The sequence below is a fragment of the Squalius cephalus genome, assembly GCF_949319135.1.
Source record: "Squalius cephalus genome assembly, chromosome: 8".
NCBI classification, from domain to species: domain Eukaryota; kingdom Metazoa; phylum Chordata; class Actinopteri; order Cypriniformes; family Leuciscidae; genus Squalius; species Squalius cephalus.
This window is the reverse complement of record NC_137129.1, coordinates 36,917,610-36,932,004: the sequence shown is the minus strand read 5'-3', so window position 1 is coordinate 36,932,004 and position 14,395 is coordinate 36,917,610. Positions and strand designations below refer to the sequence as shown.

The following is a 14,395-nucleotide window of genomic DNA, read 5'->3' as shown; positions in this document are numbered from 1 at the left end:
TGGTTTGGAACTACATAAGGGTAAATAATGACAGATTTTTCAAGTTTTAGTTAACTAAGCCTTTAAGGCTAAACCTCAAGTGTCATAACACCATCAAATGAAGTTCTGATAGAACTGTAGTGTAGAAGTTGTTTTGCTTAAAAATTTTAGGTTTACAAAAGCCAGTTACCATAATATCAGCTGAGTGGGAGAGAACTACATGGTGAAGAAGAGACAATGAGAGCTGTGCGCAAATAAATAGATAGCCCTCAGGGCCAAATTAACATAAGGGCTAGACGGGGCAGATGCCCCACGGCATGAGCAAGAAGGGGGCCCGTGATTGGCAATAATAGACCTAGATTGACTAGCACCTAAACTTTGATGACACCTGTCTGAATTGCACTTTCAGGTGGATATTGATAGTTTGTTCATCAGTAAATTGGCAAAACTGCAACCGCGGCATTCCTGTATTGCTGCACAAAAGACCTATTCACTGGCTCCACACGTCATTCATGCAAACAAAATTATCTGGTAGCTTTTGACACGCTATGACATGACACTCCCTTGTTACAAAACTATAGCATGCGTGACACTGCTTTGATGCTCCTCCAAAAACAATTAAATAATGTGGACAGACCTGAATGGTCTTTTTTTCTTCTGAAATGTATTGTGTAGCCTACTGAAATTTTGCAATTTCAAATAAGAAAATAAAGTGTACTTTTCAACAAGTCATGTCTAAAATGCACAGCTTTAGAGTTTAACAGAGAACTGAAGATTATATGCATGCAAAACACCACGATGTAGGCTACTGAAAAAAATATATATATTTCTGCCTGTGCATTAAACATGTATCCTTGAGAATATCACAGTTAGGACTTGGACAGGATTATTTCTTCATTTCTGCATTCAGTGTCTTAAGTGCCACATGATCTTTCACAAAAAGGCCTATGCTGATCTTGTGCTCATTTCTTATTATTATCAATGTTGAACACAGTTGTGCTGCTTAATATTTTTGAGAAAACGGTAATCTTAGGATTCTATGATGAATAGAAAGTCAAAAGAACAGCATTTAAAGGAAATAGAAATATGATAATGTATGTCTTTATTGTCAATTTTGATCATTACAAAGCATCCTATTAATCTTCAGAAAAACAAAACAAAATCTTGTTGAACGAACACTTTTGAACAAAGGTATATATAACAAAATATGTATATACTGTGCTTGAAGTGGAAAAAATAAAAAAAGTGTTGGCGGTACTTACGTGAAGGGGGGGGGGGGGGTGTTATGGTATGATTGAACATACAATCAAACGGTTCTACAATACCTATCAAGTCAAACCCTGAATATTGAAAACTAACCAGATTATATTCATTGTCACATCCACAATAATGTTACATCCACAATAATACGTTTTAATTTTTTTTTAAAATGTAAAAACATTTTCTAAAGTGTCTTCACATTCTGTTTTCGCTGGAGGTGCGTACCGGCCTACATCGAGCACTGTGTATATCTCAATACAGGTGAATGTCAGTAAATGGTCGTGTAACTGAAACTCCTCGTCCTTCTCACCACCCTCTGTATATACTGATCAGCTCCCTTTTCTGAAGTTCTAAGATGGTCTGGGTCTCAATCCCTCCACTGTGTTTACCAGTGCATCTGAAATTCTTGGGCATGTTTTCGAAATAGTGGTGCCAAGTGCCTTTACTGTTTGCGCCAAAGCCAAACACACTGACCTAAGCACAGAAAAACACATCAGCAGAAGTACCTGACATTAGTGTACAGCACACAAACCACAGACAGTAAGCCACACAAGCTCTGTGAATGCTAAAAGCTTTACCTCATCACAGATGTGCAGGGCGAACATCAGCACAAGGAAACCCGTGGATGGATAAGATCTTTTAGACTTAATGTGCAGCCACGTAGTGTGCACATAATGCATGAAAGCAGTGTGTATAACCATCACCTGAAAGAATGAGAGGACCGTTAGCAAAGAACAAAAAGGAACTTTGATGTTGTAGCCTTTACAAACTACTTCAGAATCTACAATGGGGTCTAAAAGTCTGACAAGATCTGGGACTCAAAACCAGATAATGAACAATTCATTTTAGGATTTAAACCGATTTTAAACAAAGAAGTTGCAATAGCTATGTTTTCGTCCAAAGTTGCAAATTAACTTTAACTGACCATTCGCAAAGACCCGCCCCCTTTAGTAACTGTTGCTATGTCCGACAAGCCACACGCTCTTGCACCAAACCATGTTCTCACGCAGTGAAAAATACATTGCGGAGGAGAGAGGACACTGACAACGCGCTGACAGACAGGACAGAGCAGGTTACTTTTGATATGAAACAAAGTCTCACCTTTCAAATTTGGTCATTATTTAAAGAAATTTAAACAATAAATACTGTTTTGTGGCTCTTTAATGTGTCTGACAGATCGCTGTATGCCTCAGTTAAAGCTGCTCATGAACCGATCATCTCTTCCTTCTAGTTAATTTATAGCATCAAATAAACATGAATGAACATAAGAAGGAATGTTGTTTTTAACCACGGAATGACGTCAGTACACACCGTTTTTCAAGTTCAAATCCTCCAATGTTAATCTACTAACTCTCCTGACTGCTTTGTTGGACAAAAATGCTGGATTCGGCGGATTATGATTGGTCAAATCGCCTGTCAATCAAACTCCCTGCAAAGGGTGCACCTCATTCCATTTCCATTCCATTACATGCAAACAAAAGTCTCAGGTAGCTTTTTGCATAAAACATTTGCGAATAAAGCAGCGTATCCATCTCATGTGTTCAAAAGAACAAAATTGTCCCTTTGGTGCAAAATATCTAATAAATGGAAGTTGCGGCAATGTGGCTTTTTTCCCCTACATCATAAATGAGTTGTGTCTCAGAGCACGCAGTCAAAACGCAATAAACACTGTCATGTTATCTTGCGTTCGAACGCCTGGTGTTTGGGAATCCAATCATGAGAGATGCTTCTGGGAGGGAATTAAACCAAGTCATTCTGATGACAAACTTTGGCTCAGTCATATGAGCAAACCAACATTTAAGATGCTATGCAATGAATTTGGTCAACTGGTTAGTCCAGTTATCCCATCACATCCTCTGTTGAGGCAAAGTCACGTGAGCTTTTTGTTGCAAATCGAGGTATTTATGTGTTTCCATCATAGTTTATGTCTTCTTACAGGATAAAAATGTATCTGCTTCAATTGAGTGCATAGAATTTTTATGCGCATTTGTAGAATTTATGCATATTTTGGCTTTTCCGTCCAGCATTCTTTCATGCGATATCACATATGTGCATAAAAATAGCAGTGTTGAAATAGGGTTGGAGTGAAACTCTGCAGGAGAGTGGCCTCCAGGAGCAGGATTGAAGACCTATGGTGACACTAAAGGGTTTCCATGGCATACATTGTGCACTTATCTCAAGCCTAAAGTAGTCTGTGTGCCATAACATTAATCTCCACAGCAATCTCTCAGGTGGAGTTTGTAGAGACAAAGCATACAACTATAATGACCAATTCAAAATTCTTTATATGAACTCTTTTCTGTTGAATGGTTTATCGTTTTCGTTGGTTTATTATTAACATAAAATTTAGATACTGTGTGATCTTACTTTGTCCTTGTTGGCTTGCAGCTTGTCTATAACCTTAAATCGTGTTCTGTTGAGTAATACAGAAACAGAAAAAAGGGTCAAAACAATCCAAGAAATAATTGATGACAAAATAAAAGTACATATGTCCAGTGTTGGGGTAACTCATTACAAGTAACTTGAGTTACACAATCAGATTACTTTTTCAAGTAACTAGTAAAATAACACATTACTTTTAAAATTAACAAAATATCATAGTTACTCTTTCAAATAAGTAACACAAGTGCCCTTGTGCTCATGTTGAGACAAATAATCGAGGTGCAGAGTGTGTGTGTGTGTGTGTGTGTGTGTGTGTGTGTGTGTGTGTAAACAGGATGGTTATTGTAGTTCTAGACTGAATATGAGTGCATTTATTCATCTCACTTGCACAAAAAAAATCAACATTCCTGAAAAAAAATGCAGAATCAGAATACTATGCAAACCTCTTATAACTAAATATGTTAAATAAACATACATTTTTATGCATTTACCAATGTACTTGCTTCTGACCTTCAATAATTCAGTTAAACCATAAGCAAAAATGACTATAGATTTTTTTTTTTATTGGTAAAGTAAGTGTTAAACTTTTTTTCTCCTATTCTTCCGTTATCCAGAACAGCAGCAGCTAAAAGGTTTGTTTGTTTGCTTTCCTCTACTGTACACACGTGAATTTGCATTTCCTTAAGCATGAGGTTTATTTCACTTTTGGTGTGAAAGGGCCTTTATATTTGCCCAAAAATATGACTTTTTTTTTTGTTCTAAAAAAAACAAGCACACCCCATGTGAAAAAAGTAACGCAAAAGTAACGTAACGCATTACTTTTCTAAAAAAAGTAACTAACGCAATTAGTTACTTTTTAAGGAAGTAACGCAATATTGTAATGCATTACTTTTCAAAGTAGCTTTCCCCAACACTCCATATGTCATTGAAGATATAAAGACTAACCAATCATCATATTTTACCTCCAAATCAAAAGATATCTGAAATTACATTTTGCTTATATAGAAAATATTTTTTGTGTGTGTGTGTGTGGTGTGTGTGTATATGTTCCCAAAAAAATGTATTTCTATAATATGTAAATTATTATATATATTTTGCAATTCAATGTGACTTTTTTTACAATATATATTTAACCATTATCTCACCGTTTAATAGTTCCATCAGTAAGAGCACTGGTGACCCACTGGATATCCAGTGTTTTGAAGGGCAACAACACCAGGTTGGTGGTGTTGTCCAGATGAATGGCACTTTCTGGGTACAAGCAGCGGTGGGTGGTCCTGGACCCAACATCTTTCTCATAACCTTCAACTGGTGCCTTATTCATTCTGATAGAGACAGAAATGATAATATTAAAGTAATATTAAAATCATAATCAAAGTGGACCTATGTCCGTTTTAAAATTCTTGATTCAGTTTTTCAGCTCACAAGCATGACGCGCAGCGCTACTCATGCTGAGAGAGAGATAAGACAGTAGTTCTACCAGAAAGACTCGGGAGAATTATTTCAATAAACCATACATTTATTGACAGCTCAGCAAGCTGATAATATACAAAGTCATTTGGCGTAGGCCCCGTCCGTAGTGCATAATCCGAGGGTATCGGATCTGCAATTCCTGCCTGAAGACGAAGGCAGGGGCGCAGCCGACCCCCCCGGGAGGTATGGACAGGACCATCCTGGTGGTGGTGGGGAGGATGGGGGTAATCGTCGCTTCAGTATCTGCGAACTCAAACATGTGTAAGTACCGAGCTTTTATACAATAAGCCTACGAATATGATTGGATAGAAGTGAAGGCAATAGGTGACATAGTAAATGAGTCTTCCCGACAGAACTTATGCTAAAGCTTTCATATCTGCACGATTAATCTTTAAAAGACTGTGATCTCCATTTAAACACCCACACAATCTGCTTCCATTTCGTGTCTATTAAACCTTTTGACAAAATCATATCGCAACATTCAAATCTGTGTTGGCGCTGCCGCTGACCCAGAGAGTTGTCATGAAACAGCAGTCATTTCCTCATATCATTATTTCTGTGATACAATAGTTAAAATTATCATAGAAGTACTGAGATAAAAGTTTAAATGTAAACAGTGATGTCTACGATATATAGCGATAGAGTAAATCAGCTTTTGATAAAAACTTGGTGCTTAAAATAACGCATTTAACTATTACATTGTTTCGCCACAAGCGACTGTTAAAAAATGAATTTGTTATTGAATCATTTATTAAAGAGAATGTAGTAGCCTACTGTATGATGCTTCTAAAATAAGTCAGAAAAATGTGATGAATTGTTGTTGTAAATATGACTCATCTTATACATCATGTAAATGTATGATTTAACTTTTTCCAATGGTCTAGTGTAAAAAAAAAAGAAAAAAGATTTTACCTCATTACAAAATCATGACTGTCTATAAGAGGACCATAGAATGATCCTATAAGGTTCCCAGAGTTCCCCACCACAGCACAGGTTCGGCAGCGAGATGGACCAGCGTCTCTGTAGTGTTCCTCTCCAGGAATGACAGAGAACAGCTGCTGAATCACTTGAGAATAACTAGCTTTGCTCTTAGACTGTAGAGACTGTGGGTGGATTAAAAACAAATCTAATGTCACAGTGATGCAGGAAAGTGCACTTCTACGATCAGCATGAAATTATAATCAAATAAAAAATCAATATAAAGAAGATTACATTTGAAAATCACTAAGAACAATTTCTATAAACTAGCACTGATTAGTTAAAAGACATTAAAACTTTACAAAATATTTATATATAAAAAAAATGCTGTTTTTGAACTTTCTGTTAATCAAAGAATCCTAAATAAAATGCATCAAGTTTCCACAAAAATATTAACCAACACAACTATTTTCATAATAATAAGAAATGTTTCTTGAGCATCAAATCAGCATATTAGAATGATTTCTAATGGATCATGTGACACTGAAGACTGAAGTAATGATTTTACATTTAAATATATTAAAATATAGAACAGTTATTTTAAATGTTATATTGTTTCACAATGTTAATGTTTTGCTGTATTTTTGATTAAATTAACAAACATTAAAAAAAATTACAGACCCCAAACACACATTATATCATTAGAAAACCCATTCTCCATTGTTCTAATTCTACAGTCAATTTTTAAAGAATTCACTCCCATTCAAGTCATCATTGTGAATATGAACAGAATTGTCCACACCTCAGAAAGTTAGATTAAAACTTCAGAAAAAGAACAGCATTGCAATTCAAAGAATTTCAAAGCAGTCACACAAGAGTATCTTTTCTTTAGACCAACACAACAACAAACTGAGTCAGAACTGGTATTTCATGTTGTTGATTAGATCCACTATGAAGGTGTTGGAGTGCTATGAAGTCAAATATGTGGGGGTTTTTTGTTATGTTTTTTTTTTTTTTTTTTAAATTATAGAATGCGAGGCCAAGAGCCATGGGAGCGGAACGAGGCCGGTGGAGCAAATGCAAGGGTACTATACGGTTATCCGGACCACATGTGATGACCTACCCCAACCCCGCCCCCAAACCTACCCGTCACTGGGGTTATGACCAACCAAGAGCGGTTGTGGTCACTGTGGTCAGGTGTGGTCCGGATAACCGAATAGTACCAAGTACACAAGTCAACAAAATAGGGTAAGATGAGCCACCCCCTGTCTCTTGGCAACTGTACACTTTTATTGTCATGTGACCATATATTTCGGAACCACCCACCACTTCTGCCAGACTGTGAAAATGAAAAGCACATGGGAAGGCACTAAGGCTTGCTACAATTGTCGGTGTTATGTGTGTTACACGGTGTTCAGTCGCAACACCGGTTTCATCACTTTAATTTTTTTTTTTTTTTTTTCATTTAAAGCGTTAAGTTTTAACGCAATTAACGCAGTATCCGTTTTTTTCTGTCACCCGTTGACTAGCGTTGTATGAACAGACTCTTTAGGCGCTTTCAATTGGGACATGTCCCTTTTTCGCAGAAGCGGTGTGGCGTAACGAAACACTCCATTTACATTTACCCTTGCAGTCTTGGTCTCAAGCAGAGTGATGGCCTCCTGATCACAACGTGAGCGTGACTTCCTGTAGAAGCCAGATCTGAGAGAAATGAGCTTTGGCTTACTGAAAAGCAATGGGATGTCTCCGAATCCACTTTGGGTCTACATTGGCTTTGCCAAGCAGACACACTTGGTTACAAAGCTCGTCTGAAGGAACCACAAGTTCCTACAATGAGGTATGTCTATCAGGTCGTAGCTAGTCAGTATGACCCACTAGGCTACATTATCCCCTTCACAACTAGAGCCAAAGTACTGATACAAAGACTGTGGGATAAAAAACGAGAGTGGGATGACCCATTGCTACCAAGTGACCTCTTGCAAGCCTGGCGTGAATGAAGGAGGGAACGGGAGACGTAACGTCGACGTGACGACGTAATTGGGATCACTTCAGGGAGCCCTATCAACTTCGAGTGTCTACAGAACGAGCCAATGAACGTTGGCGTGCGTGAATCGCGTCACGCGCCCCCGCCCTGCAGCGCGGGTATAAATAGGAAGCGGGCGCACGCACACATTGTTTTTCGCTGAGGAGCCGAGATTTGTGACGGCCATGCAGCGATGGTCAGCAACGGTGGCGACGGGACATTACGACTCCCGTTCCCTCCTTCAGGGAACGAGGGTTACATCAGTAACCGAGACGTTCCCTTTCAGTCGCTCACGTTCGACGTAACGTCGACGTGACGATGTAATTGGGATCCCATGGAAAACGCCACGGTTGCTGCCACATCCAGCGCCCTACGCAAGACTCTCAGACCCCCAACTGCTGGGGCGGAAGACCTGCGTAGAGGGAGTTCAACTGCTGTTCCATTATACCCCACACAGTGAACTCTTAATAACACTGGGAAAGCGTACCTTTCCAGGGGAAAGAACGCAGCGGAGCCACATCCTGCCCGAAGGGAGGTAACATGTGGAGAATACACATATGGACTGGCCGAAGGGGCAGTGCAACATATGGAATGTCACTGGGGTGGCTCCACCCGAAGGGGGAGACACACCGGACAGTGACGGCAGAGCAGACTCTGCCAAGGGAAGACACGGGCTCACCGCAGGGAGCTGGTCGTGGAAGAATACACATATGGGATCGCCGCAGGGATCGCACATATGGAACCCAGCCTAGCACAAGTTACACAAGCATACGAGCACTAGGCCTGGCGTCGGACGCTCCGCAACGTCCGACTGCCGAAGGGGTGCGGAGGAACTCACAGGGTTCGCCAAATGGGGAACTCGACTGGAGTAAAAAGCGCACATTTCCGTTCCTAGGAAGGGAGTGGCGCAGCAAGCCGACACTAGAGCGGGAACTTCGGTGTTACCGGCTAGTAGAAGCGAGCACACAGGAAGAAACCGGCTCAACACGTAAGCTATAAAACCTAGCGAACGTGTTAGGTGTCGCCCAGCCCGCAGATCTACAGATGTCTGTCAGCGAGGCACCGTGTGCCAGCGCCCAGGAAGAAGCGACACTCCTAGTGGAGTGGGCTTTCAACCCAGGCGGGCAGGGCACGCCTTGGGCTTCGTAAGCCAAGGCGATGGCATCCACTATTCAGTGTGCCATCCTCTGCTTGGAGACAGCCTTCCCTTTCTGCTGGCCTCCGTAACAGACGAAGAGCTGATCTGAGGTCCTGAGGCTTTGCGTTCTGTCCACGTACAGACGCAGAGCGCGAACGGGACAGAGAAAAGCCAGGGCTGGGTCTGCCTCCTCCGAAGGCAGCGCTTGCAGGTTCACTACCTGGTCCCGGAAGGGAGTGGTAGGAACCTTGGGCACGTATCCGGGCCGGGGTCTCAGGATGACGTGAAAGTTATCCGGGCCGAATTCTAGGCACGATTCGTCGACCGAAAATGCATGCAGGTCCCCTACCCTCTTGATAGAGGCCAATGCAACCAGGAGTACTGTCTTACAGGACAGGATTTTTAACTCAGCTGATTGCAGAGGCTCAAAGGGTGGCTTCAACGCATAGAGGCGCCTCGTAGAGGGGGCTCTAGCGGAAGTGATGGTGTCAACTACCGCAGGGGGTAGGTCACCTAGAACCTCCGTGTCCCGTCCAGGGACCAGACATGGAGTTTCCAGAGGTCTGGACGCGGGTGCCATAAGGTGCCCCGTCTCTGAGAGAGCAGGTCTTCTCTCAGAGGAATAGGCCAGGGAGGGGCTGTCGCGAGGAGCACTAGTTCCGGGAACCAGGTCCGGTTGGGCCAATACGGCGCAACTAACAAGACCTGCTCCTCGTCCTCCCTGACTTTGCACAAGGTCTGTGCAAGAAGGCTCACTGGGGGAAACGCATATTTGCGAAGGCCCCGGGGCCAGCTGTGTGCCAGAGCATCCGTGCCGAGGGTCCCCTCGGTCAGGGAATAGAACAACTGGCAGTGAGACGTGTCCGGGGCGGCAAACAGATCTACCTGTGCGGTCCCGAAGCGCCTGAAAATCAGCTGGACCACCTGGGGATGGAGTCGCCATTCTCCCGGTAGCACCTGCTGCCGTGAAAGCTCGTCGGCTGCACGGTTGAGCAGGCCCGGAATGTACACTGCACGAAGCGACCTCAGATGCTTCTGACTCCAGAGGAGGAGATGGCGGGCGAGTTGTGACATGCGGCGGGAGTGTAGACCACCCTGACGGTTGATGTACGCAACGGTCGCAGTGCTGTCCGTGCGGACCTGTACGTGCTTGCCTAGTAGCAGCGTATTGAAACGGCTCAGTGCAAGACATACTGCTAACAACTCGAGGCAGTTGATGTGCCAATGCAGTTGAGGCCCCGTCCACAGACCTGAAGCTGCATGCCCGTTGTACGTGGCCCCCCAGCCGGTGGTAGAGGCATCCGTGGAGACCACAGAGTGCCTGGACACTTGTTCCAGGGGAACACCTGCCCGCAGGAACGAAGGGTCGACCACAAGCTGAGAGTTTGGCGACAGTGCGGAGTCACTTGGACCCGGCACGAGCCGCTCTGCCACGCCCATCTCGGGACTCGATCGTGGAGCCAGTGTTGGAGCGGCCTCATATGAAGCAATCCGAGCGGCGTAACCGCGGCTGCAAATGCCATATGCCCCAGGAGCCTCTGAAACAGTTTCAGTGGTGCCGCTGTTCTGCGTCTGAGCGTGCTAACGCAGTTCAACACTGACTGGACACGGGCCTCGGTGAGGCACGCTGTCATGCTGATCGAGTCCAACTCCATACCGAGAAAAGAGATCCTCTGCCCGGGGGTGAGTTTGCTCTTTTCCCAGTTGACCCGAAGCCCTAGGTGGCTGAGGTGACTGAGCACCATGTCCCTGTGTTCGCACAACTGCTCTCTCGACTGGGCCAGAATAAGCCAGTCGTCGAGGTAGTTGAGGATGCGCATGGGAGCAATGGCCGCCTCCGCGACTTTCGTGAAGACGCGGGGCGACAGGGCCAGCCCGAAGGGTAAGAAAGAGGGGCTCGGGAGTGACAAGGCATGGCGGCATCGTCGACTGCCAAGCGCGCCCTCTTGGGGCCCAGAGGTTTCAGAAATTGCTCTTTTTTTGAAAATGTGGGTACCACTGACCCGCCATCTCCTGAAGAGCAACTTGCTCCACCTCCGGGCCGCCCGTCTCAGGGTCGTTTGCACCGTCGCTTGCCTCCTGGTTTGGCAGCGGCCTGGACGGGCGGGGTCGGCTTCCTACGGCTTGCTCCGCGCTGAGGCCTGGATGGTTGCTGCTGCTGCTGGGGCTTAGCGGGAGCGGAGGACGCCGCAGAAGGCCAACCTCGGCGACGAGTAGACGGAGGGTCTGCGGCCGGCGGACGGGTGGGAGCAGCAGCGGTCCGCCGGGGCAGGATGTGTCGGATGGCCTCCGTCTGCTTCTGTGCGGCCGAGAACTGTTGGGCAAAGCTCTCGACCGCGTCGCCGAACAACCCAACCTGGGAAAGAGGGGCATCCAGGAACCGATATTTATCGGTGTCCCTCATATCCGCCAGGTTGAGCCAAAGGTGGCGCTCCTGGACCACCAAGGTGGACATCGTCTGACCGACTGAACGTGCGGTTTCCTTCGTTGCCCGGAGGGCGAGGTCGGTTGCCACACGGAGCTCACAGAGGAGCTCTGGGTCAGAACCACCCTCGTTCATGTCCATGAGCGCCTGGGCCTGGTGGACCTGCAAGAGCGCCATGGCATGGAGGACGGAAGCAGCCTGTCCACAGGCCTTGTAAGCCTTCGCCGTTAGACCGGACGAAAACTTACAGGCCTTGGACGGGAGGCGTGGATTACCCCGCCAAGAGGAAGCGGACGCCGGACACAGCTGCATCGCGACGGCCCGCTCCACTGGGGGGATATCCACATACCCCTTAGCTGCCCCGCCGTCGAGGGTGGCGAGGGGGGAGGAGCCACTAGAACGGCTTCGAGCACTATACGGTGCCTTCCACGTCCGAGACAGCTCCTCATGCACTTCCGGAAAGAAAGGTACCGGGGCGGCGCACTGAGAACCAGCACGGCCCGCCCCGAGAAACCAATCGTCCAACCGAGAAGGTTCGGGACGTGGTGGAGGGTTCCACGCAAGCCCAACCTTCTCGGCGGCCCGGGAAAGCATAGCCGCCCATTCTGGATCCGTCTCGGACAACGCTACACGCCCCGAGGGGGGCAACGCAGCCGAGTCTTCATCTCCAGAGGACTGAAGCTCCCCCTCCGATGCTGCAATCGACATCTGATCGTCAGCTGGAGCCCCAAAGGAAACGGTTGGTCGTTCCAGAGAAGGACCAAGACGTTCACTAAGGAGCCCCAATGGCGACAGCACTTGTGAGGCGTGAGGGGCCCACGGAGGATGACTCGACGGGGAAGCCCTCACGGTAATCCTCATATCACCCTGGTCATGCACCGAAGTAGGTCTATTCTGCGGGGCAGAATAGACACTAGATCGGGGCATAGGCGAGGGGACTGCACCTCCCTTGAGGTAATCGAGTCTCGATCTAAGCGCTGCGATAGTCATATTCCCGCAATGGGAACATGAGCTATCCACAAAAGCTGCCTCAGCGTGTTGAATGCCCAAACACGAGAGGCAACTGCTGGCGCCAGGGAACGACGGCATCCAGAAACGCACAAGCGGAATGACATCTTGAAAAAGACGCAGGGTCACGCTTGTGTTGCTCTTTTAGTAAAAACAAAAAAGGTTGAAAAATACTCTCTCAGTGCTGAGGCACCCAGGGGTAGCCGCGGTGTGAATAAACACACAAGGAAACGCCCACCGAACCGACACACACACACACACACACACACACACACACACAGAACAATAGTGCTGTGAAAACAGCAGTTGTGAGCTGCAATGCTCGCGGCCACCGCTGATCGCGCCGTCACACCAACACTGTAGGCAGAGAGTAGATCTCTTTGTAGACAGAAGTCCCACGAAAGCTCGGCTCTGAAGTGAAAGACAATGTGTGCGTGCGCCCGCTTCCTGTTTATACCCGCGCTGCGGGGCGGGGGCGCGTGACGCAATTCACGCACGCCAACGTTCATTGGCTCGTTCTGTAGACACTCGAAGTTGATAGGGCTCCCTGAAGTGATCCCAATTACGTCGTCACGTCGACGTTACGTCGAACGTGAGCGACTGAAAGGGAACTAAGCTTGGCATCACATGAAAAAATTACATTTTTAAACATTAAAATAAGCAAGAAAGTTGATGGCCGCACACTGAATCCAGTGCAGACTGAAGAAGTCAAGCAAAACATTTTTTATTTTATGAGTTGCATCATGCAAAAAGTGCTGGTGAATTAAAAACAGGTAAACTGGTGTGATTAGGGGGCGTTTCTTACAACCAGTGGGTGGGACTTTGTTCCTTGACAGTGACATTGGCCCTGTCCCAAATTGCACACTTCCTGTGCACTTGTGGTCTTGTAGATTTACAAGGGCTTCTCTCATGCCCTTTTTCAACAGTTCTGGTGACCCTTCTGACCTCTGAAGCCCCTCTGCTCACCCCGAGTTCTCAATGAAACCATTGGCCCTATGCTCTAAAAGTAATGAATTATTGTGATAGCTGTAAGTTGGTAATGTAGTAATTAAATAGGCTCTATGCACGATCGCTTACGTGTTTTGTCTCAGCCTGCCCAGTTACATCCGGTGCTGCGTCGGAAGCCGTTTTTGCATTCGGTGGAGATAATGGCAAATTACACTCACTGTTTACAAGAACTTCCAGCAGTTAACGTCAATGATGTTTACAATATTGTGAGGCAGTTAGCTGTCACACCTAAGAGTAAGAAAGAGAAGGGCTTTAAATTATATATTTCAAGCTACATCAACAAGTTTGAGGGTGAGTAAGAGTAGGGTTTGGCATCAAAGATGCAATATTTTTTTAAATATTTGAGTGTATATGCCCCAAAGGCACCTTCCCGCTCATGAGTGTATACACCCACCCCCCAGGCACTTCCCCCCTCATGAGTGTATATGCCCCCCCCAGGCACCTCCCCACTCATGAGTGTGTACGCCCCCCAGGCACCGCCCCCCTCAAGTACCGCGAGAGCAATTCAAAAGCATAAGGAGCCGCCTGCTCTCTATTCGCTCTCGCGGTATTTTGATGTCATTCACCCATCGGTTTGTGCAGCGCCAGTTCAAGTCGAACAAGCCTTGTATATGCCCCCCCCCCCAGGCTCCTCCCTCTTTCATCAGTGTATACACCCCCCAGGCATCTCTCCCTTCATGAGTGTGTACACCCCCCCAGGCTCCTCCCCCTTTCATCAGTGTATACGCCCCCCAGGCATCTCTCCCTTCATGAGTGTATACGTCCCCCCCAGACTCCTCCC

The 14,395-nt window shown here is 45.9% G+C and overlaps 2 protein-coding genes across 2 annotated transcripts in view; one reads left to right on the top strand and one right to left on the bottom strand.

Annotated features, from left to right (window-relative positions):
• LOC307162922 (CMP-N-acetylneuraminate-beta-galactosamide-alpha-2,3-sialyltransferase 1-like) overlaps positions 1-14,395 on the top strand; it is a 50,637-nt gene that overhangs the window by 8,607 nt on the left and 27,635 nt on the right. The window lies entirely within an intron of this gene.
• Positions 1,527-8,555, bottom strand: LOC307163330 (CMP-N-acetylneuraminate-beta-galactosamide-alpha-2,3-sialyltransferase 2-like; the record flags this gene model as incomplete). The annotated part of the gene is made up of 6 exons (XM_079879365.1): positions 1,527-1,713; positions 1,818-1,943; positions 3,607-3,652; positions 4,767-4,946; positions 6,007-6,197; positions 8,523-8,555. The coding sequence occupies 6 exons, from the start codon at positions 8,553-8,555 to the stop codon at positions 1,546-1,548; spliced, it is 744 nt and encodes a 247-aa protein (XP_079735491.1). The 3' UTR covers positions 1,527-1,545.